Here is a 25088-nt window from a genome sequence, read left to right as displayed (position 1 = left end):
TTGGCATCTTTCACTGATATTAAGTGACTTTATAGAATTTTAAGGTGTTGACTTTTAAAGAATTTATTGTTTAATGAGTGAATTTTGTTGCATTAGTGGAAGAGGATACTCTTCCAACCCAGCATGCTCCTGATGACTTAGTGTGGCCTTGAATCCCAGCCAATCTTTCCTGATTTCTTTCCAAAACTCTTCCCATCACTGGGGTTTATCCTTTCTGAACCATCTCACATCTCTTTGTATTTTGAAATTTCCTTGTCCTTGATACTGCAGATCTTGTTCCTTCCTACCGTTGTACACCTTGAAAATTTCTACCCAGACCTCAAAGACCCAGTTTAATGTCACCACCTCTGTGACAACTTCTATCACTCCTCCTGGCAGAGTTCTATGATTGCTCACCATGAACCTATGTCATTTTATGGCACATGTTACTCTAAGTTATATAGCTAGTTGACCACATAATATCTTTCTATCCTCTATACATCTGCTTTCTGGGGACAAAGACTGAATCTAACTTATCTCTAAATGCCTAGCATCTGACCCAACATCTAGTACACTCTACGTGGTAGGTAATCAAAAAATTTAGTTGAATGAAGGAAAAAGATGAATAATGCTTATTGTTGAATCTCTCATGGCTCTATCTGGTGTTGGGGGAGATGATAGTAGGGTAGGAGTCAGAAAACTTGTCTTCTATGCCTGTAAACTTATTTTTATGCCAGTCTCCCTTATCTACTAGCTTTATGATCCTAAATAATTGTAACGATTCTCTGAATCTCAGTTTTTTATCTACAAAATCAAGTAGTAATCTTGTTCTGCCTGCCTACCTCTGAGAGTTGTTTTGAAGATTGAATGAGATGAAAGGCTTTGAAAACTATTAATAACTATGTCAATATAGGATTTATTATTGTTGTATTTTCACACATATTCATGCAATACAATACACTTTTCAAGAATGGTGCATACCTAGGAAAGCAGTGGGTGTCCAGTGCATGCCTGTACAGTCACAGTCTTCCTATGCTTTTAACATGCCTGCTGTCCACCATCCTTTTGTCTGTACATAAAATAGGACTTCTCGTTGACATGGCTTCTTTACTGCCTCTGATCTTGAGTATACTTTCAAATTCTCAACAGCCTGCCCTGGTTTATCTCTATACATTCTGTTTTGGAAACTAGAACTTGATCCTAATAAAAGTAAATAAGCACTTTGTTGAAATACATTTAAATGAATCACTTTTAAATAGAGATGACTAAATCTCACTAAGTTCTCAGTTGAAGCATTTGTAGCTCATAGCTCAAGTTTGATGGGTTTTATGGTTTGATTATACAGATGTTATTGAATTATTCATATTATAACAATAGTGAGGAGGGAGATGGAGATGTCAATAAATGAACACTGCTTCACTTGATTAGACTCCAGTTCTTCCATTACTTGATGCTCTTGATATGAAACTGACCTGTGTGTCTTCCTCTGTAGGTGTTGTATATTACACCGTGCGAGGGGAGGGCTCTAGGTTTGGTGCTATCAAACGTGCCTACATCCCCAACTTTGAATCCGGCCACAATAATCTTGTGCAGGAAGTTGACCTGAAACTGAAATATGTAATGCAGCCAGATGGAATAGCAGTGGACTGGGTTGGAAGGTAAATTTGCCATACATTCCCCCCTTACTTGTTCTGTTTTCCTGGTTAGAGTTCTCTACTGCTCGCCATGGCCCATGAGTGAGGCTGGGTCTGGATATGGGTACACTCAGCCATGAGTGCAGCTGGGCAATGGTTGGGCTTGCTGAAGCCCCAGCAACTGCCTCCACTTATCCCAGCATGTCATGGAGACATTATCATATCCTGTATTCTTTGTGAGCCATGAAAAAAACTGGGAAAGCACCCAGGTCAAGATTCACTATATATCTAGGATAGCATTCTTGCCAACAGAGTTCTGGATTCCAAAATTAACTTTCAGTATGGCAACACTGTTCATTTTGTGAAGAAATGGGACAGCCTCACAGATCTCCCAGCAAAGCAGTTGAGATGAAACTTTTTTTTCTATGGTAGTTATCTTGGGGACGAACAATCCACATCTTGTGTTTTTAGCAGGCTTGTAGTTAAAACAGATCGGAAATTTGACTTTCCTGTTTAGTCTTTGGAATTGAGTAATAGAGGTGTCAGTCTCTCCTGTTCTTCTAGACCTAGTAGCCCAGGGACCAGAGTCACACATTTTGGATGGTTTTTAAGTAGAACCTTAAGTAGGGTTATGAGGTAGGTGTGTGAGGTACAAACGGATGTGGAGAAGTTAGTAAGCTCCTTCTTCAGGGAAGAGGTTTGCACTGACTTACACTGGTGGGATAATGATTCCTTGAAAATGAACTAATAACATAAACATGCTTGATGGGGAAGGTTCAGGGGTCACTTGCCTCCTGGAGAATGGAGAGTTATTTTCAGTGTAAATTCTTTTTCACCTTTTAAAAAATGTGGCTGGTGTTCCTGGAAGACTTCAGCGTCTTTGAAGAAGTTAATTGGGTCCTGCTGTGCCTGCAGGCTAACAGGAGACTCATTTCAGCAATTTTGGTCAAGAAACAGGGCCTTAGAGAACTGTTGCTAGAATCAGGAACTCAGAACTCCAGACATTAACACTCTCTTCTGAAAACCAACCAGGGAATGGCAGATCTGTCTTCTTGTTTGAAGTTTTACCTCTTTCTCAGCCTTAATGAATAAGAGAATTAAGAAAGTGGTGGAACTTTTTCTGCTTGTAAGAGACTGAGACCTGAAGCCTCAGAAGTGGAAATAAGGCAGGACAGTTGAGTTTGTTATTTTGAAAGGCTGTTTCCACTCATCTTTGAGCTGACACCAGGTTCCTATTGATTCTAATGGGGCTCCTTCCTGAGGAGGAAATAGACTCATGGGCAGTCAGAGTTAAGGCACCAGCCCCACGATGCCTTATGACTTCTACCTAGAAGCCCATGTCTCATAATAACACCAGTCAGAGGCCAGTCTGACTGCTGGGTCTATGGTAGTTATCTTGGGGATGAACAATCCACATCTTGTGTTTTTAGCAGGCTTGTAGTTAAAACAGATTGGAAATTTGACTTTCCTGTTTAGTCTTTGGAATTGAGTTAATTCCATTGCGGATCCTGCGTGATTCAGGTGCTTTGGCTGTTGAGGGCAGGAGTCCCCTCAATTCCTTACTCTTCCAAGTGTAACCTGCCAAAGATGTCGCCTTGGCTGGAGTTCCCCAAGAGAGGACTATGGTCCGATGATAGGTATTTGAGCAGCTCTCTCACCAGCCAGAACTTTCAAATGAAATGCTCTCATCTTCACACCTCTTACCCAGTAATGATTACTCTAGGCTTTGCGGTTGTTTAACTTTGTCCGTCTGAATTCAGGCATATTTACTGGTCAGATGTCAAGAATAAACGCATTGAGGTGGCTAAACTTGATGGAAGGTACAGAAAGTGGCTGATTTCCACTGACCTGGATCAACCAGCTGCAATTGCTGTGAATCCCAAACTAGGGTAAGTACTTGGAGAAGTCTTCAGTGTTCTAGATATTTCTCCCTGGATTCTCATCATACTCCATGTTTCTTATAATGTTTTTTCCTAGTTATACTGAAATTGTCCTTCAGGTTTTTGGGAGGAGTGTCTATGACTGTTTCAAGAATTATAACATGCCCTTGAGATCACATAGGACCAACCATTTCTGATCGGGAAATTCCTTTGAGAACACATCTGAGAATCTTTCTGGTTATGTGGATTCCTTGCCAAATTAGAGCTCTGAACTCTAAAGTTCTTTGTGGATTTAACTGTTTTAAATGAAGGTTTCAGCAGAATTGTTTTTCCTTTCATTTAGATGTTTTAAAGTAACTCATTCATTGAAATTCAGCTAGGGATTTGGTCATGTTTAATTAAAAAATTAAACATTTATATCCAAAATACATAAATATTTAAAATGACACATGTATAAATATGTATTATCCATTTGTAGAAATGTTCCAATTTGCAGTTTATCTATAAATCATCTCAGTGTAAATGAGAACGAGTTTTGTTATTTTTCTCTACATATCAAGACATTTATTTGAATAATCACTAAGCTGAAATGACTTGGTATTTACATATTACATACATATTTAGCTTCAGAATAGTGACACTTTAAAAAAGTTTTTTGAATAACCCCAAATAATGTTCCTACCTGGGCAGGACCAGTCTAGCCCTTTGTAGCTATGCCAGTATTTGTAGGTAGAACACTATGAGCTGTTACTACTTTGATTCTGTTATATTCATATGTTAAATCATACCCTTAGAAACTCAGCAATGAAATATGAAAAATACTTGACTGATAAGATTAACCTGTAATGAGGACTCATCCTCAACATTAGTCATTGCTACTTATATCTTATCTACACAATATCTTAGGAGCAAAGAGATGCAGTGTGTTCTATGGTGTGAATGATGTGACTGTTTCCAATGTTTTCCTCTGTAACTAATGTTTAAATTCATCTGATATTATGATCATCCTCTGATATCCCTCATAGAAATTCTTTTTTTTGGGAGATGGAGTCTTGCTCTGTTGCCCAGGGTGGAGTGCAGTGGCCTGATCTCGGCTCACTGCAACCTCTGCCTCCCAGATTCAAGTGATTCTCCTGCCTCAGCCTCCTGGCAGCTGGGATTATAGGCACCCACCACCACACCTGGCTAATTTTTGTATTTTCAGTAGAGATAGGGTTTCACCATGTTTGGCAGCCTGGTCTCAAACTCCTCACCTCAGGTGATCCACCCGCCTCGGCCTCCCAAAGTGCTGCGATTACATGTGTGAGCCACTGCACCCGGCCAGAAATTCTTATTTTTGTCTTTGTAATTCCTTTCTCTCTAGAATGGCTCAGTGTAGTCCTGGGAGGGATAGGAAGTAAGAAAGGAGTGAGAAAGGATTTCACGGCCTAAGGCCTCCAGACTCAACCTACAACCTCCTCATTTCATGATCCATTTGAAAGGTTCATGACCCATAAGTTTTATAAGCATAAGCATATATGATATGTTAAAGCTTCTTACAGCTTCTGTGGTATCAGATCTGCCAGTGGGTCCAAAGGACGATGAAGATGATAACTACTGATAATGCCACTGACAGCAATGAAAAGTGCCAACATTTATTATATTCTTGCTGTGTGTCAGCTACTCTAAGTGTCCTACATATATAAACTCATTTGAATCGTACAAAGGACCTATAAATTTGTCATAGGTTTCTATCCCTTATTTACATAGATGGGTAAAATAACACCATGCTCCTTTAGTCAGCAACTGTTGACTGTAATAAAGATGGAAAGGGAGAATTGTCATGCAGAAACTGCTGGAAAACACTGTGATAGTTCTCCTACCTTACAAGGGTCCGGGGAAGCTCTATGGAGAAAGTAGCACTGAATTGAATGTTGCAGGTTGGGATCCACTGCTAGTATAACCGGTGATAAAGTATGTGACATGTGAGGTCAGTGTGGGTGAGAGTGAGAAGGGCCACTTCCTAGAGAAAGTGGGACTGACGTGGAATCTGGATAGATGTCTTGGGTACACATAGGCAAAGGAGCCAGGCTGGTTGTTCAGAAGCTCAGGGAATAGCATAAACGAAGTCATGGAGGAGACAAAAATCATTCTGTGTATCTTTTGTGTGTTTTTTCCATTCCATTCCCTACCTTTTGTTTTCTTAGTTTTGAGTATTTAATACTTTTAAATGAAATTGAATTAATTAATTTATTTATATAGACAGGGTCTTGCTCTGTCACCCGGACTGGAGTGCAGTGGCATGATCATAGCTCACTGCAGCCTCAAAATCCTGGGCTCAAGCAGTCCCCTGCCTCAGCCTTCTACTTGCACAGCACCATGCCTGGCTTATTATCTTTAAAAAAACAGTTTTATTAAAATATAATTCACATATGGTATGTATGGTATGATACAACTTACCCATTTAAAGTGTACAATTCACTGACTTTTAGTATATGCAGAGTTGTATATGCATCATCACAATCAGTTTTAAAGCATTCTCATCACCCTACAAAGAAACCCTGTTCCTCTGAGCCACCATTTTCCTGCCCTCAGTAACTGCTAATCTGCTCTCTGTCTCTATAGATTTGCCTATTCTGGACATTTCCTACAAATGGAATCCTGCAGTATGTGGTTCTTTGTGACTAGCTTCTTTCACATGTGTGTCCTTTTTAATGAAAACCAAACAAGGTGGTATTTACCTGTTGTTGAGACTTTAAAGGCCCCTGGCTGCATTTTTTCCAGAGCCCAGTTTGTCTAAAATCCATGCATTCCTCAGTAGAATTTAAAACTTGGTCTGTGCCTGATGACTGGTTTAGACTAGAGACTGAAAAGCAGCGGCTGGTGGGCCAAATATGGCCCATAGAACATATTTGGCTGGGACAACACGGAGCTTTTTTTTTTTTTTTGAGATGGAGTCTCGCTCTGTCGCCGAGGCTGGAGTGCAGTGGCCGGATCTCAGCTCACTGCAAGCTCCGCCTCCCGGGTTTACGCCATTCTCCTGCCTCAGCCTCCCGAGTAGCTGGGACTACAGGCGCCCGCCACCTCGCCCGGCTAGTTTTTTGTATTTTTTTAGTAGAGACGGCGTTTCACCGTGTTAGCCAGGATGGTCTCGATCTCCTGACCTCGTGATCCACCCGTCTCGGCCTCCCAAAATGCTGAGATTACAGGCTTGAGCCACTGCGACCGGCCGACAACACGGAACTTTAAGATTTTTTTTTTTTTTTTAATGTAGTGCTGACATTTAAAATTTAAGAAAAGAAATAAAATCTGTATTTGTTGCTTTGGAAATCAGAGGAGCAGATTACACTGGGTAGGTCTGCCTTCCTGGGCACTGACACAGGGTCTTGCTCTCCCCATCACTTGATATTTACAACCAGGATCTCTCCTCATTCATCTTACATAACTGTTCCTCTCCAGGTATTTGAAATCATGTAATCCCTGGTCTAGGTAATTCTTCAATGTCAGATCATCTTTGCTTACATACACCCTTGCTCTACAATTAATTATTAATTGGATGCAAAATACACATTTAAAAAGAGTTGCCGAGTGTGGTGGCTCACTCCCGTAATCCCAACACTTTGGGAGGCTGAGGCGGGCAGATTGCTTGAGTCCAGGAGTTCAAGACCAGCCTGGGCAACATTGGGGAAACCACATCTGTACTAAAAATACAAAAAACTAGCCAGGCATGGTGGCACACGCCTGTAGTCCTAGCTACTCAGGAGGCTGAGGTGAGAGGATTGCTTGAGCCCAGGAGTGTAGTGAGCCATGATTGTGCCACTGCATTCCAGCCTGGGCAACAGAGTAGCTACATGAAGATAGAAATCTTTGTATGTTTTGTTCTCTGATGGATCCCAAACACAGAACAGTGCCTCTCACACAGTAGGCCTTCAATAATATTTCTTGAAGAGTAAACAGGTTTCACAATGCATTTTAAAGGGTCTGAATATCCATCCTTTGGCCAATTTTCTATTAAGGAGTTGCAGTTTTCAAGAAGGATAAATCACACATGCTCTTGTGCCGCTATTTTTGCTCCCCATCTTCTGTAAAATACGAAACTGGTGTCACTGAGCGCCCAGGTCCCTGAGATAAACAGTTGGTTTCCCTGTAGGTAATGCCCTGTGCTCTGCCGTAGTGGAGAAGTCCCACCAGGTGAGATGCTACAATGAAGAAATCTTCTGTTATAGGCTTATGTTCTGGACTGACTGGGGAAAGGAACCTAAAATTGAGTCTGCCTGGATGAATGGAGAGGACCGCAACATCCTGGTTTTCGAGGACCTTGGTTGGCCAACTGGCCTTTCTATCGATTATTTGAACAATGACCGAATCTACTGGAGTGACTTCAAGGAGGACGTTATTGAAACCATAAAATATGATGGAACTGATAGGAGAGTCATTGCAAAGGAAGGTTAGAAATGAGTTAGAATGTAATATATTAAATTACTAATTAATATATTTCTAACGTCTTTACCTGTTTTCTCAAGAAGGAGCCCTGCTCTTAGGAAATGGCTTATATAGTTTTTTAGATACCACCCCTCCACCCCCACCAACTCCCACCTGCTGAATTAAATGCAGATGAGTTCATTAGCAATAATTAAATCCTTTTTGTCTTTTTTATACAACTTAAAAAAAATGCTTCTCAGGAGAAGATATTGAAATAACTGAGTTTCCTGTTAGGTTGCCCCAGTAGAGGTGGTTTCATGTGTACCAATGTTAATTCATGTCTAACCGCTTCTGGACACATTCATTTTCACTTTACTAGATTGCCCAGTATGCACAACTGTAAATATCTAGAAGGAGAGGAACATTTTTGTTGTTGTTGTTGTTGTTCAGACTGTGCAGAATTGCAATGACCCAGCACATACCACATTTTTCCTATTTGGTCAGATAGATGTCTTATGTTCAAAAGAAAACATAAAATCTTGCCATGTAAATTGTTTTCCAAAAATGCAATAAAATCAGTCCCTTGATGGTGAGCTAGGGCCCTATGATTGGTGTTGGGTGGTATATACATCAATGTGGTTTAATTACTATCTTCTTGACCTCCTAGTGCAGCACACTTTCACAGTCCCATGTATCTAAAATCAGCCTGAATATTCCCAGAGCTTCAAGGCATTGTGTGAGGGAATAATTCAAACAGAATGACGTCACATCTAGAAGTGGTGGTAGGGTGTAGTGGGTGTTTTCTTTTCAATAACCTTTTGTTTTGTTTTTCCCCTGTGGGTAAGCAGCAATGAACCCTTACAGCCTGGACATCTTTGAAGACCAGTTATACTGGATATCTAAGGAAAAGGGAGAAGTATGGAAACAAAATAAATTTGGGCAAGGAAAGAAAGAGAAAACGCTGGTAGTGAACCCTTGGCTCACTCAAGTTCGAATCTTTCATCAACTCAGATACAATAAGTCAGGTAATCACCAACTTTGGTATAAGATACTCCTCATTACTTGGAAACCTTATTTCAAAATAATGGCTATGTTGCTGGAAGATGGCAGTAGATAACAACAGGCTAATCTCTTGGTGCATGAAAGGGGTATGTGTATATGTACGTACGTATACGTACGTACGTATATGTACGTAGGGGAGAGGAGCATTTTGACCATTTTAACCAAAGAAAGATAAAATTGGAGGTCAAATGAAATTATGCAAACTACCAGCAGATAAGTAAAAATGTATTAGCCTTCATTGTTGTTTGGAGTTATGGATATGTACTTCTAGGCCACAGAATCCAGCAGACATCAGTCCCCCGCTAAGTGTGAGTTGGGTTAACAAGTCACAAAATGGGTTTCATAGGCATCAAAAATCTTATCTTTCCCATTGCAAGGCTAAGCCAGTCATGTGCCTTCCTACCCGTACCTCTCTGTCTCACTTTCCTAGTTCTGGGCCCTGCTTCCTCGGGTTACCTGTGCGCTAATTCGTCCTTCAGCAGTGTATGGAGCAAGATGAAAGGCAAAGGGAAGTGAGGAAAGGAAATAGCCTTTTACTAAGTTCTTATGTCAGATTCTCTCTTCAGTGTTAATTCAGACATCTGTTACTTCAGTTACCTTATAAAGACCTCCTAAACCTTATAAAGACGTTTTATTCTCATCCCAAGTAAAGACACTAAGGCCGAGACAGATTTAGTAACTTGTGTGCCTAAGTCACATAAAAAATGGGTGAGTTTTAATCTCAGAAATGAAATAATTTTTAGGTTCAACTCTATCCAACCCAAAACTCAGCATCTTGCTGTCTTGGCCCAGTGTTCAGTATGCCAACGTCCCAGGTTAAATGCTATGGATATGTGGCCTTTGACAAGTCACTCCCTTCCTGTCCCCACATGTGAGTCATGGGTGGAGTCCGGGGTTGTCTTGAGTCTGCTGATATTTTGAGACCCTAATCAGCCTTGAAAAATTGCAACTCAGAGCTGAGACCCCCATGAGATGACAGGGGTGGCAAATGCCTTTTCTAGGGCATGGCTCCCTTGTTTTGGAAGTAGTACCACCTCTCTCCAGAATACTCCAGAACACTCCAGACCCTACCAATAGAATAGCTTTTGTGCCCTAAGTGCCCTTGCAGCTTTCACACTTGGCCATTTTAAAGGTAGGAGAGGAAGGCACAGTACACCTGGAAAGGCCATCTCCCCTCCCTGCCACCTCTGGACCCTGAGGAGAAGGCGGAGGAAAGTCTGGAGGCTGCCCCTGAAGGAAAAGCATCTCAGCCAGCTGATGCTCAGAGAAGGGCGGCCCCTTTGGAAAGTGCTGGTGGAGTGGGGGTGGGTGTGGGGAGTACAGCCCCAGCGCAGCTGTGCTAGAAGAGCATCTTGTTTGAACCAAGAGTTCTGAAATTTGAGCATGCCTCAGAATTATCTGGAGAGCTTGTTAAACATAGATTCGTGGGCCCCATCTGTTGGACTTCTGATGCAATATGCCTGAGGTGGCCTAAGAATTTGCATTTCTAACAAGTTCTCCTGTGACGTTGATGCTGCTGGTTCAGCGACCACATTTTGAGAACCGCTGCTCTAGTCCTTTGCTACTCAGAGTGTGAGTCATGGGCCAGGAGCCTTGGGATCCTATGGGAGCTGGCTAGAAATGCAGTCTCTCAGGCCCACCCCAGACCTTCTGAATCAGAATCTGCATTTTAGCAAGATTCCCCAGGTGACTGGTAGCACATTCCAATTTGAAAAGCTCCACTCTGGAGGGCTGACAAAATGGTAATGAGATAGATATTGATGGAGGCTTTTGGAAAATGTCTTATTAACTTATAGCTATGCTTTGTCTATGGTTACATCTTGAATGACGGACCATCAGGATCACAGAATGTTAGTCTGAGAAGGAATGTAAAGATTATCCACTCCAGTACCACCCTTGGATAAATCATAATATATGCTAAGGTAGAAATAATAAGATTCTAGACTTACCTGGGGAGCTTTTAATGGTAATACTTGAGCTCTATCCCAGACCAATTTAAATCTAAATCTCTGTGAATGGGCATCAGTAATTTTTCTTTTCTCTTTTTTTTTTTTTTTTTTTGAGACGGAGTCTCACTCCATGGCCCAGGCTGGAGTGCAGTGGCAATCTCGGCTCACTGCAAGCTCCACCTCCCAGGTTCACACCATTCTCCTGCCTCAGCCTCCCGAGCAGCTGGGACTAATAATTTTAGTCACCCGCCGCCATGCCCGGCTAATAATTTTGTATTTTTAGTAGAGACGGAGTTTCACCATGTCAGCCAGGATGGTCTTGATCTCCTGACCTCATGATCCGCCCACCTCAGCCTCCCAAAGTGGTGGGATTACAGGCGTGGGAACCACCACGCCCGGCCTGGCAACCACCACGCCCGGCCTGGCATCAATAGTTTTGAATAGTTCCCAGGTGATTCTGAGGAATCATTGCTCTAAATTCCCTTTTCTTGCAATTAAGGTAACTGAAACCCAGAAGAAATGTCTCCTTGGAGGGTTGGGGTGGAAATCACATCCAATATACTTTGGATAGACCATCTGTTATGATCTATCCTGATTTGGGTGGTGACAAATCTTGATATAATATGTGGATCTCACTGGTCTTTGGAACCATCTCAAGTTGTTTAGCACTGAGTAGATTTTCAGGTTAGGCAGTGAACCAGATACCCACCTTCCAAACCTCTCAGGGCAGCAGAGAAGATAAGTGATGCCAATAGAAAATGTGAGTGGTACAGAAATTGGCCGGAGGGCCCAGAGAGGGACTATCCCACTGCAGTGTGGTGGCAGAGATGATAGTGTAAATGAGGGTGAGTAGCCAGCTGACACGTGGACTAGAGGTGTTGGGATGCTGCCTAGGCTCTGCTGTCACCTGGCAGAGCCACTTCCAGTTGCTGGGTATGTCTGTAGTCAGGTTATTCATTCTGTCAGGACCTAACTGCTGTTCTCACCTGCTTTCCAGTGCCCAACCTTTGCAAACAGATCTGCAGCCACCTCTGCCTTCTGAGACCTGGAGGATACAGCTGTGCCTGTCCCCAAGGCTCCAGCTTTATAGAGGGGAGTACCACTGAGTGTGATGCAGGTAGGAGCACTGCCCGAGCAGCCACAGGGGCCTGGGAGCACTCCTCTGCTGCCCTCAGGAGTCTGAAGAATCTCTGTATGCTGGGTCCTTGCAGCAGAGTGGGGATGGCTGGAAGGAGGGATAAGGGATGTGGGAGGTATAAACAGAGCTGAGTGGAACTTAGGGGGCAAACAGAACCATGTTCCAGTGACTGCTGAGAGTTATTTGCTAAGATCTGTAGAAATGTAGATCCAGTGCCCCTAAATCTATTGCTGTGTTGTTTTGTAAAAACATTTTGAAGAGTGACTTTTTATAAGACCTCTACCTCAAGCTGGATTCCCGTTGCCCCAGAATCCACTCAACCTTAACTGGAGCTCCTCAGGGTAGAGAACCATGTTCAGTTTTGACAACTGAAAAAGGGCTACCTTTTGAAAAGTGCTTTATGTTATAAGGAGATGAAGACCAGCCTGAGGAAGCTGTGGTTTAATTCTCGTCCCAAATGTGTGGGTGATCTATTCTTGGCAAGACTTTATTCAGTGACGCTTTTAAGGAGTTAATAAGCCAGGCGGGAACAACTAGTGTCCCTAACTAGCATCTGGTGCTGGAAAAACCTGTGAAAAAGTCATCCTGCAATTCACTAGTGGCCCATTTTATGGCTCACATCCTTGGGGCCTTCCCCCAGTTTTAGCTGATGGGGAAAGGAAAACGCTTAACCACCTTCTATCACCAGGGGGAGCAGGCAGTTAGACCAGGAACCACCGTTTGATTCATTCCAAATAGGCTGAAAAGTTGGTGGGTTTAGGGAATGAATCCAGGGAGAAAAAAACTGCTTCTTGTCTCCCCTCTTCCCCTACTCTTGCACTCATCCCAATGCTACTGGGGAAATATTGGTAGGAATCCAGTATTTCGAGCAATATTTGGAACAAAATGACAATTTCAGGCTTATGAGATTTGTTCTATGCTGTGGATAGATTGTTTTGCCACTTAATGCAATTTCACATCGTAGGAGCAGTGTGGTCCTGGTTGTCAGCTCATCTACTACTTTTCCCATTTAAACTTTTTGCCAAGCAGATTTTATCAAGATTCTTGTTTTAAAGAACTTTAACCGAAGTAAGCACACGAATGATGGCAATCATTCCATATAGGGCTTCAGTTTGGTATAATAATTAAGCAATTAGTCCAGTGAGATTTCTTGAGTGCCAGCTATGTTTCAGGCACTGTTCTAAGTGCTAGAGGTAACAGAAGTGAACAAAACAGACAAACCCCCTGTGTGTATTGAGTTTACATTCTAAGAGGACAATAAATAGAGAAGTCAATAAATATATAGTAGGTCAGGTGGTACTATGGAGAAAAGGATGGCAGGGGAAGAGGGATGAGGATGGATTGGGTGGGGATTCTCCTTTAGATAGCATTCAGGGAAGACCTGTCTGATACAGTGAACATTAAGTAGAGACTCAGATTGAAGGACTGAGCCAGGAGGGTATCCAGACTCTTTAAATAATATACACATGTGACCTATACTTATTAAGCACCTTCAACATATAAGACACTGAAGCACTAATACCCCATCAGGCATATCCTGGGAGTATGTATGGGCCTAGCTGGGAGCAGGGACCTGGAGTAAGGGCAGTTTGGGAGGACTTGAAAACTCAGGAGCTCTCTAGCTAGTTGCCTATCAAATATCTCTTTATGTGTAGCTATGTGACTGCCTGTTGACTGATCAATTACTACGCTTTGGTGCCTTTAGTTGAAGTTTCCAGGTGGGCCTACATTAAACTCTTGGTTTTAATAACTGGATTCATGGAGAATTCTGAAAACTTCAAATGAGAATGTGAACATTTTAAGAGATTATTTTACCACTAGGTTCTTGTAACTATTCATATATGTGCTCCAGAGTCTAGTACCTCTCCATTGTTTTTTGGGAAAAAATCTATAAACTGCCCCCTTTCTTTCCAATAAATGTATGTTACTCTCCAAGACCTTAAGGAAATTCACTGGACTTAGGGGGAAGGTAAGCTTTGACAGGGAGACTAATTGGCTGGCTGGCCCACCCTTCCTCCCAACCCTAACCCGGGCCGGATTGCATGGTGTGGGCACTCTGCTGAGTACAGCTGACTAACACTTGCATGGCTTTCCCTTCCTGCAGCCATCGAACTGCCTATCAACCTGCCTCCCCCATGCAGGTGCATGCACGGAGGAAATTGCTATTTTGATGAGACTGACCTCCCCAAATGCAAGTAAGTCTGAATGTTGAGGTCCCAGCTATAGGCCTTGCCTCTTCTGGGGAAATTTGAGACCTTAAAGTAGCCAGGAAAACAAATACAAGAACCTCACCAGTTCACTAATTCTTACATTTTAACCAGCTTGCCTTCCCTCGAGGGAGTCCACAGAGAACTGAGGCAGTGCTTCTTTAGCTAGAATGTGCGTAGGAATCCCGTGGAGATCTGGTTCAAGATCTCCGTTCTCATGCACACAGATTCTGCATTTCTAAGAAGCTTTGGGTGAGGCCACAGGGTCTTGGACCACACTTTGAGGAGCAAGGAGTTAGAGAAATGGCAGCAGCATTTTCCAACTCACCTGGTATTGTTAATTACAACAGGGCTGTGGGAGAAGAGCTGTCTGCAGGGCTGCCTTAGTACAAGGCACTCATAATGAGCAGAAAGACTGGGATGAAGATTCGGAAAGAAGATGACTGTGTTGAGAAAACTCTTAACATGGAGCAAGATAAATAGATGTCTTTAAAAAGCATTTAATGAAAGCATATAAAAGAAAAAAACATAACCATGGTTTCCATTTGTACTCTCTAAGGAAGCATTGCATAGATTAGACACCAATAGGTTTTCGTGACCAGACTCACCCCATCAGTGCCACAGCTACTCCATTAAAAGTGAATTTCTAAAATCAGAGCACTATTCTTTCTGCTTGTCTTCTCTTGGCAGAATAAACAAAAGTCATGCAGGATACGTTGTCTGTTCAACACGTAATTTATGCAGTCAAAGCTCTCTACTTCAGGATGCGCTCAGAAAAATGCAATAGAAGCCTAAGAACGTAACCGCTAGTGAATGATTTTGTTTTTCCTTTCAGGTGTCCTAGCGGCTACACCGGAAAATATTGTGAAATGGCGTTTTCCAAAGGCATCTCTCCAGGAACAAGTAAGTTTTAAGAATGTGAGCAACCTGGAAATTACTCATAGCCCCTACACTGAATGCTGTCACAGCTTTTCCACTTAACTCAGTCTTTGAAGGAGTGCTTCTAGCCCCCAGTTTCTGCCAGGATTGCGGGCTCCCGTGTGTTGATGTGCTCTCTGCTCTCTTCTTCTATAGCCGCAGTAGCTGTGCTGTTGACAGTCCTCTTGATCGTCATAATTGGAGCTCTGGCAATTGCCGGATTCTTCCACTATAGGAGAACCGGCTCCCTTTTGCCTGCTCTGCCCAAGCTGCCAAGGTCAGTTTCATTATGGGGAACATTGGTGTTTGAAGCCTAAGTAATTCACAGGAAGCCATGGGAAGGACTTCGTTTTCTTTCTAAGTTAAAAAAGCACAATACGCAGTTCACCTATTCCACAGAAACAAAAAGTAGTGAGGATGTAAAGCAGTCACTTCAAATCACAACTTTAGTCAAATGCTTCCCTAAAGCCTGAGTGACAAGCTGTGTTTTGTAGTCCAAATGGTTGTGCCTACTGGTAGGTGTTCAGGTCAGAGAGAAGTGAAAAGGCAGCTGTGTGATGGCCCAGGCTTTATCCTTCTATGTGCTGGACTCTTTTTCTTTTAGATCTCATGGTTCAGGAATGTGCTTTAACGTTTCCAGGTAGCTAAAGGAACTTACTACCATATTTGACAGTGTAAATTCAGAGTGGGAATTGAGCATTACATTTAAGGAAGATTTAGCAATGTGGAGGAAAGGGTAATATTACGAAAGGTTGTATTTGTTGTTTTTGTTGCTGCTGCTGTTGTTGTTTTAAATAACAAGACACTATTTTGGTTGCTTCTTTCCAGCTTAAGCAGTCTTGTCAAGCCCTCTGAAAATGGGAATGGGGTGACCTTCAGATCAGGGGCAGATCTTAACATGGATATTGGAGTGTCTGGTTTTGGACCTGAGACTTCTATTGACAGGTCAATGGCAATGGTGAGTATGGTTTCAAAATGATTATTTGAAGGTTGTCATTTATAGAATAAATACTTTTTATAAAGAATAAAATTCACCTAGAGAAGACTGAAGTACAGCAGTAGGCCTCTCAGAATAAAGTCTGCACTACACAAACCAAGTTAGGAAACATTAGGCTTGTTGCTGAAAGGTGTCTAAAAACATTGGTAATAAAATTGGAATTTACCCCTGCTCTAAGCCACGCTGTTGAATTGGAATCATGAACAGTCTTAAGTTTAACTTGAATATTGAAGAGCTTTCTGGTTTTTTTGAGGGTGGTGTGTGGGGAAGACATGATATTTTGTTTTTATTTGATGACATTTTATATGTTTAAAAGGAGTAGTGAACTATATTTTTCCTAGTGTCATATATTTTTCTGCCAATGTACAGTGATGAAATAAACAGTGATTTTAGAGTTGGCATTGGTCCAGACCCCGGCTCTGCCACATACTAAGTATGTGAAAACAGACATGGAGCTTGATCTCTCTGACCCTCATTGTCCCTGTTGGTAAAATAGGTACAATAATACCTCCTGGGAGGACCAAATGAAATACTTTGTGAGGGGGCTTCCACAGTCTTGGCGCTGAGGGGGCTTTCTGTAATCAGTATTGGGAAACCACTTTCAGAATTTTGTGTCTCCTTCAAATCTTTCATTTTTTTCCTTCTCTGAAAATATAATACTATCCATTCTTTTTCCCTCCCCTCTCTCCTTATTCTTCTTTTCTTCTTCCACCATTATCCTTTTCTCTGTTGCCCAGACCCAATTCCCAAGTGAGTTATTTAACAGAATTTGGATATAAGAAAAATGTTTCTGTTTCCTTGAGTTGGTAAATGAGTGCATGTTATGTTACTTTGCATAACAATTTGCCATATGACGGCCTTGTGTTTTGCTGGCTTTTTTTTTTTTTTTTGCAAGTTCTCTTTTGGGTAACTTTGGCATAGCACCTAGCATACCTCCAGGTGTGAGAAAGGCACCTTTCTTTGTGTGTGAACCAGATTAGTATGGTGTAATCTCTCTTTCTCTCTCTGTGCCATTAGAGTGAAGACTTTGTCATGGAAATGGGGAAGCAGCCCATAATATTTGAAAACCCAATGTACTCAGTCAGAGACAGTGCTGTCAAAGTGGTTCAGCCAACCCAGGTGAGAAACCATACAGTCTTTTCCTTCAGTTACTGCTGTCGCTGGATGTTAATCTATTGAGTTGTGTCTTCTTAGGATCTTCCTAACCTTCCCTCCAAATGGAAGGAAGCATAGTGAGTGGTCCGTGCTGCAGCTGCCCTGTCTGTAGCAACAGGACCAAGGACATAAGACCTGAAAACAATCAGAATCCTGTTCTGTTGCAAGTGGTGGAGGTTTGGCAACCATGCCGGGGCTGCTGACCAAGAACCTTTCATTCTGAGTGGTGTCAGAGCAAGAGAGGTCTGAGTCCCTTCAGGAGCCTGGTAAACACAGTGCCTGAAGCACCACAGCTTCTCTACAAATACTTGTGAAATGAATGAGTAGAGAATTGTCAGGTCATTATACAGGAATTTGGGGACTGGGCCCACTTTCTGGTTCTTGCTGCCATCCCAAGCGTGTGGGTTGAGGTGGATTAAAGGGAGAGGGACCTCTTATGTTTGCTATTGTGATACTTTCCTGAAAAGTACAAAGGTCTCTAGAGTTTGATGGGCAGATATCTAAACTTCCTTGTTGCAGCCTTGTCACTCAGTCATCTTTAAGAAGAGCTGGGAGATGAAATAGAAATATAGGTGAAGGGAATAACTTTTCATAAGGTCTGCATCAATAGCCGCAGCACCACTTCTAGTGCTTGTCAACTGCGAACGTGTGTCTCCTTTGTCACAACTATGGCCTTAGTGACAATGAATAACTGTCATTGTCAACACCTATGCTCCTTTTGGACTCGAGATATGGCACATTTTAATACAGAAGCTAGAAATGTTTATTTTACAAATATTTTGTGATTTTAAGATCGGAAATGTTTAAATCTTGAAAGCATTTTCCCTGATCCTTTGATAAACAGACATGAAAACTTTAATCACATGATAAAAGACATATGACATTTCATTTGACATCTTCACTTAAAATAAAACGAGGCCATGTATACAAATGCATATCCAAGTTTGAGAATAAACAAGTAATGAATGTGAAAATATAGGAAAAGGAGTGAATTGTCTGCCTTGTAGTTTATTATATATTCATGGTAATTTGGTCTTAAAAGGGAACCTTGGAATTGTATGAATGTTATAGAAAAATGCATAGAAGATTATTAATTCTATTATTCTCATCTTTTCAAAAATTCAGCCTCTTTTTAGTAGTACTATGAAATCTTAATTTCCAAAGATAGGATTTATTAATATTCAAAGAAATTATTAAGATCCAAAGATAGGATTCTCAGTTCATCAGTGAGGTTGGGGAATTATTCTTGCTGTTCTTCTAGGATTTGGCTTCCAGTATATAACTAGAGTATCTTTATCCAAAAATTTGGTCAACAGTGGGAGTAAGAAGGCATAGAGAATACAGTAGAAATTGCTAGTAGTAAGTGAGAGTGGGACCAGTGAGGGCTGTATTTGCCTCCCAGGACTAAGGTATGAGGTAACTTAGTGGTTGCTGCTCTTGATTTTGGGGCGGTGGGAGTGATGTTTAGTCCTGGCCTCTGGGTCATGCAATAAAAATGGTGCCTGATGATGTCTGTGGGAGAACAAGATGGCAAAAAGAGCCAGAGTTCGTACAAACTTTACAGCAAATTTATTTGCTACTGAATTCTTTCAAAATTGGGTAAAGGCCTTTAATATGTCCACAGGTGACTGTATCTGGAAATGTGGATAATAAGAATTATGGGAGTCCCATAAACCCTTCTGAGATAGTTCCAGAGACAAGCCCAACTTCCCCAGCTGCTGATGGAACTCAGGTAAGTTGCTGACTCCTGAAATAATGTGGGATTTGGAAAAACTTTGGGATGGCTGGGTTGTTATTAACCTTAAGCAAACAAGGGAGACTCTGACATGATCAAAGATCCCAAGATGTGTTGACAGTTAATAAACATAATTTTTTAAAAAGTCACAGATTGAAAAACTTTCCACCAAATAAAGCTACATTCTAACATTGAGTTGGGAATAATGTTCCTTGTAACATGGGAGAACATGTCACAAAGAAGAACAAGTAGACTTCTGGATCCAGTACCTTCAGACCAGGGACATTTAAGTTGAGAAATAGACTCGGTATGAATAAAGATTTCACTGTGTCAAAGATACAGATGAAAGATTCTTCTCTGTGTGTCGTGATTTCTCTACAGCATGCATCTTTATTCCTTTAAGCTGTTCTTCCCGCTCCTGCTATTACAGATCTTTACCACTAGATGGCACAAATTTACATACTCTGCCCATTCATCATCCATCTATTAATTATTGGCCAACCAATCATCTAACTAAAGTTATTGCTCTCGATGTGTCAGGCATGGTGTTTAATACTGGAGACTGAAAGAAAAAAATGCCAGTAGATGGAGCTTCTTAAACATGCCTGCAGGTCCTTTGCAATTGGTACACTATTTGTTCTCCAGGAAAAAATTCAATAAATATATTTGATATTAAACTCTGTATTAATGTGTATCATTTGTTTTAATGAATGCATATGCAGCTATCTCAATATTGCTGTTTGCATCTGGACAAACTGTTTTACCTCTGGGGCTACAGTCCTCAATAATAGTTCTCACTGGGGGCACTATTGGCATATTGAGTGGGACACTTCTTTGTGCTACAAAACTGTCCTATGCACTCAGGAAATTTCAGTATTTCTGGTTCCTGTCCACTAAATTCCAGTAATGTCTTCCCTGATTCATTGTGACCCCATAAATCACCTCCCGTCCCCCAACACATGTGTACTCACTCTTAGTTGAGAACCACTAGGATCTGGAATGTCTCTATTCTAAGATTCTATGACCAGTTTTGTGAAGTAATGTAAAGAAATGAAAGTCTAAGAGTAGTTGGAAATTTTACCATTTTATACAATCTTTATTTCTCAAATTTCATAATCTATAAACACTGATATCTGGATAACTTGGCAGTCTCACTGTCACCTTAAACATTGGTTTCTGTTCTGCTCATTTAAATCAAAATAAAATTTGAGCTAAATTGATGCTGAGAAGAGTCTCTATAAGGTTTCTGTATGCCTTCTCAAATTCCCTTATTTCTTCTTCTCATGTCACACACACACACACATACACTCACAGACATACATAAATATTGTCTAGAAAGGAATTTTCAGTCTCATATTTTTCAAGGGACTAAACATTTTTTCTTTAAGCTGTATTAAAAATGGATTTTGAAGATTAACTTGCCACAGACACATGGATACTTGAATGTCATATATTTGGTCCTCCAAGCCTGAGTCAACCTCAAGCTAGTGCCAGATTTATTTTGTATTTTCAACATTTTTTCTCAGTCCATCTCTAGTCTAGTGATCTTCTTCACTAAATAGAGATTTTCCCCAGCTGGTGCAGGAAGGTGACTGCGGTGGGGAGGGTGAAACCTCTGCCTGCATGTCTGTTACCTCTGACCTGCATGTCTGGTGTCAGAAACAAAATGTATACTGACAGGATCTTTCAAAGGAGAGCAGATCTTCACCAATTGTAGTCCTTTCTTTCTCTTTCCCTTTGTAATATTTCTCTTTCCCTTTGTAATACCTTGGTTCCTCCTCTTACTTTTTTACATTAGTGAGGCTGAGACCCTCTAAAATGTGTCTTCCATGATACGTCCAGGGATCTTACTGTATTTCTTGTGTCATGGGCACTGAGATAATAGCCAGCATGACTTAAAAGCAGTAGAGGTGCTTAGGTTGATTTGAACATGCCAGAGTCTCACAAATGTGTCTTTCATCCATAAATATGTTAAAAGACTAACAATTAAAAACACGGGCTGGGCACGGTGGCTTACGCCTGTAATCCCAACACTTTGGGAGGCCGAGGCAGGTGGATCACGACATCAGGAGTTCAAGACCAGCCTGGCCAACACAGTGAAATCCCGTATCTACTAAAAATGCAAAAATTAGCTGGGTGTGGTGGCACATGCCTGTAGTCCCAGCTACTCAGGAGGCTGAGTCAGGAGAATTGCTTGAACCTGGGAGGCAAAGGTTGCCGTGAGCCGAGACTGCGCCACTGCACTCCAGCCTGGGTGACAGAGCAAGACTTCATCTCAAAAAATTAAAAAAAAAAAAAATTCAGTTCTATCATTTTCCAAAAGTTACATTGATATGCATAGGATCCCCCAAGGAGAAAGAAAAAAAAAAGTCACTATTCCTTTTCTCCTGTTAGTAATTGCTTAACTCCAAGTTAGCCATTTCATTTTGAAGCAATGACATCTAAGAGATTTTGGCCCGCCCCACTTAACTGTAAGGGCCCAGAGGCAGGGCTCTGACCTGAATGTCTTCCTGTTCCCCTTGGGGACACTACGTACAAAGCAGGAACTCACTCGAATGTGGGTTAAAGTGAAGACCTCTTCTACTTCTGTAGCCCTGTGTTCCCCACTCCTCCACAGGCTGGTCCCCTGCTTTCACAGAGTGAGAGACACCCCATAAAACCTGCGGGCTGCCTCGGCTCCTGTTGAGAGTAGGCTGTCTGTTCCCTTGTCTGGCAGTCAGCACGACAGGCAACTTTTCAGTCAGGCGTGGGCCACGCACCATGGTCCAGCGTGATTCTCTTTGGGTTCTCCAGTTTATGGGCCCCTGGGTCCGCTGAGTAATCATTACCTGCCCTTCTACCTGCAATTCAGTTGTATAATCTTGCCATGACTCAGCAAATATAGGATAATAAGTGTACCTACCTCTGGGGTTTCTTAAAAAAAAATCAGAAACTTGTAAAACGCTTAGAGTAAGCACTCAATAAATGTTAGATGTTTTTGTTATTATTATTATTATGATACAGGAGGGAATGGTGAAGGGAGAAGGGATACTCTTGAGTTGACCAAAGAATGTTACTTTAGGGAATAAGAGTTATAGTTTGGGTTCGCCATCCACACCCAATTTTCAAGCAGCCCCAGAAATCTCTTTTTCTCCAGATGCATCTTGTGTGTGTCTGTTTTATGTGTTCTCTCTGTACTGAGGTAACCATGTGATCTGCTTGTAGATACTATGGCACAAATTCTGTAATATATAAATTTAAAATCAAAGAAGTATTTAAAACCATTGGATGAAAAGAGCCCGGAGAGTTTCAGTTACTGTTCAGGGACCACAGGAGGAATTGAACGATTTACCACATGGGCTGAATCATGGTTCCAGGTCCCAAATTGCTTTACCCTTCAGTAAGAAGAAACTTTAAAATTGAGACGGGAGGAAAAGAAACCCACAAAATCATACCATTACTGAGAGGTTTTTGTTTTCCCCTTTTTATTTAGGTGACAAAATGGAATCTCTTCAAACGAAAAACTAAACAAACTACCAACTTTGAAAATCCAATCTATGCACAGGTAATTTTTAACAATTTTTCTTAGCACAGACATTTTTTCTTAGAAATTATGTGATTGGTCAAATTGGACACACACTTAGATTATTCTAAGCAGAGTGGCCACAAATAGTCTTCTTTATGAAAAACCATGTATGTTGACCTTGGGATAATAAATGGCTGATTCCTGTTATGTTGTGTTCTTAGATGGAGAACGAACAAAAGGAAACTGTTGCTGCGACCCCACCTCCATCACCTTCGCTCCCTGCTAAGCCTAAGCCTCCTTCGAGAAGAGACCCAACTCCAACCTATTCCGCAACAGAAGACACTTTTAAAGACACTGCAAATCTTGTTAAAGAAGACTCTGAAGTATAGCTATACCAGCTATTTAGGGAATAATTAGAAACACACTTTTGCACATATATTTTTTACAAACAGATGAAAAAAGTTAACATTCAGTACTTTATGAAAAAATATATTTTTCCCTGTTTGCCTGTAGTTGGAAATATCCTGTGTGTCTTTTTTTACTTATGCCGTCTCATATTTTTACAAATAATTATCACAATGTACTATATGTATATCTTTGCACTGAAGTTGTCTGAAGGTAATACTATAAATATATTGTATATTTGTAAATTTTGGAAAAATTATCCTGTTACCAAATTTGCTAATAAAGGTGTCTGCTGATTTGGGTGGTGATCATTATAGTAAATGATCCAGCGAGAAAAGGAATTGACTTGGGACCTTTAGCTGTGTCTAAAGAAGAGGCACTGCTCGTATTTCCTATCAAATTATCTAGGAAAGGAGTCCAGGCCCTGCTCCTGGGTCCATTTTTACACATTAGCACTTAATTAATGTTCAATATTACATGTCAATTGGATTAATGGGTATGTTGATAGGGGCCCCTATGTGTTGTATAGACATCTGGACTCGACTGTAGACTCCTCAGATAATACAGAAGGTAGACAAAGCAATTCAGTTTGGCCCTTCTGTGTGTTGGGATTGTCTAATCAGAACTCTCGTTTCATGTGTGTTCTCTCACTAGCTGCCAAGGCAACATTTGTATTTGTGATGTCTATGAGGAAATCCCATATCATTAAGTGCCAGTGTCCTGCATTGAGTTTGTAGTTAATTAAATGAGCTCTTCTGCTTGATGGACCTTGGAGCAATTTCTCATTCAAGGTGGTCACCTGCCCCAGTAGCTGGAGCTCAGTAGCTGAATTTCTGAAACCAAATCTGTGTCTTCATAAAATAAGGTGCAAAAAAAAAAAAATACCAGTTAAGCAAAGCCTCAACTGGGTTTTTGTTTCTATGAAAATATCATTATAATCACTATTTATTTCCTAAGTTGAACCTGAATAGAAAGGGAAACCATTCTTTTTAAGCTTTTTATTAGGCCCTTTGGTGAAATGTGTACCTTCATATTAGAATGTACTGTACAGTCCAGATCTTTTCTTTGTTTGTTTGTTTTGTTTTGTTTTGTTTTTAAAGAGATGGAGTCTTGCTATGTTGCCCAGGCTGATCTTGAAGTCCTGGGCTCAAGTGATCCTCCCAGCTCAGTCTCCTGAGTAGTTGGGATTATGGGCGTAAGCCACTGTGCCCAGCTTCCAGCTCTTCTCTTAAATAGTGGGTATAGTCTGCACAGTAGGAACCATGGCAGGAATACACACTCCCATAGCAAATAGCATTCCTGACTCTCTGTGCTAATATTGCACATTTGTTGAACAATGAATGAATGGATGGATGGATGGATGAATGAAACATATACTACTGATTATTTTATTCCAGAGTTCTCAAAATATTTGTTGCTCATATTTTGAGTACTGATTGTAATTACTTGGAAATGTACTTTGATTAGATAAACAACTGGAAATAATGCTGCTGAAAAATTTCTAATAAATGTGTATTTTATCAGATGTTTTCTGTGTGCTTCATAAGCCCCGGTCATGAATCAGTTGTATTTTGCTGTGTAAAAAGCTTGAGGCTTTGAGTGCTCTTAGTCATACCGGTTCTGTACCACTCCTTCCCGGAACTGAATCCAGAGCAATTTGATTGGAAATCAAGCCTCTGCATTCATTTTGTTTGTGTCCATGATAGTCTGGGATAAGTTATAGGAAACAACTCTCCAGAAATGAGTAGATATCAGAGTCCCAGGTAACCACCAGTATAGCCAGTCCTTGAATGCTGTCCATGGCTAAGGCAGAGCAGGGAGTGCATATTCCTGTTTCTCTAATAACTAGTGTTCCCCTAACAGTCATTTGTTCAAGAGGACGATTTCCCAGCCAGCTCCTTTAAGCGTAGGCTGTGGACCGTCTTCCCACTGTTAATCTCTCTGAGCCGCAGCTGCTGCCTCTATAAAATAAGGGGCTCGGTTGTGAGACCCCAATATGGAAGTGTATATAGAGTGTAACCCGACACCTAGCATAAAATATACCCTCAATTGATGGAAGCCATGATTATCATAATTTATGAAGGAAGGGGAAAATGGAACAGCCATTTGTGTGTTTTAAAAAG

General features: G+C 41.2%; 1 protein-coding gene across 1 annotated transcript in view; it reads left to right on the top strand.

Moving 5' to 3' along the window:
* LRP2 (LDL receptor related protein 2) overlaps positions 1-24488 on the top strand; it is a 213508-nt gene extending 189020 nt beyond the window's left edge. The window contains exons 67-79 of the mRNA XM_015110294.3: positions 1472-1637; positions 3374-3502; positions 7699-7919; positions 8743-8919; positions 11903-12022; positions 14148-14238; positions 15086-15153; positions 15325-15445; positions 15997-16126; positions 17183-17284; positions 18945-19052; positions 22528-22599; positions 22782-24488. Coding sequence (XP_014965780.3) covers positions 1472-1637; positions 3374-3502; positions 7699-7919; positions 8743-8919; positions 11903-12022; positions 14148-14238; positions 15086-15153; positions 15325-15445; positions 15997-16126; positions 17183-17284; positions 18945-19052; positions 22528-22599; positions 22782-22949 — 1673 coding nt within the window. The 3' untranslated portion in view covers positions 22950-24488. The remainder of the gene's footprint in view (positions 1-1471; positions 1638-3373; positions 3503-7698; positions 7920-8742; positions 8920-11902; positions 12023-14147; positions 14239-15085; positions 15154-15324; positions 15446-15996; positions 16127-17182; positions 17285-18944; positions 19053-22527; positions 22600-22781) is intronic.
* The last annotated feature ends 600 nt before the right edge of the window (positions 24489-25088 follow it).

This window comes from Macaca mulatta, chromosome 12, assembly GCF_049350105.2.
Source record: "Macaca mulatta isolate MMU2019108-1 chromosome 12, T2T-MMU8v2.0, whole genome shotgun sequence".
NCBI lineage: Eukaryota > Metazoa > Chordata > Mammalia > Primates > Cercopithecidae > Macaca > Macaca mulatta.
This window is presented reverse-complemented; position numbering and strand designations above follow the sequence as displayed.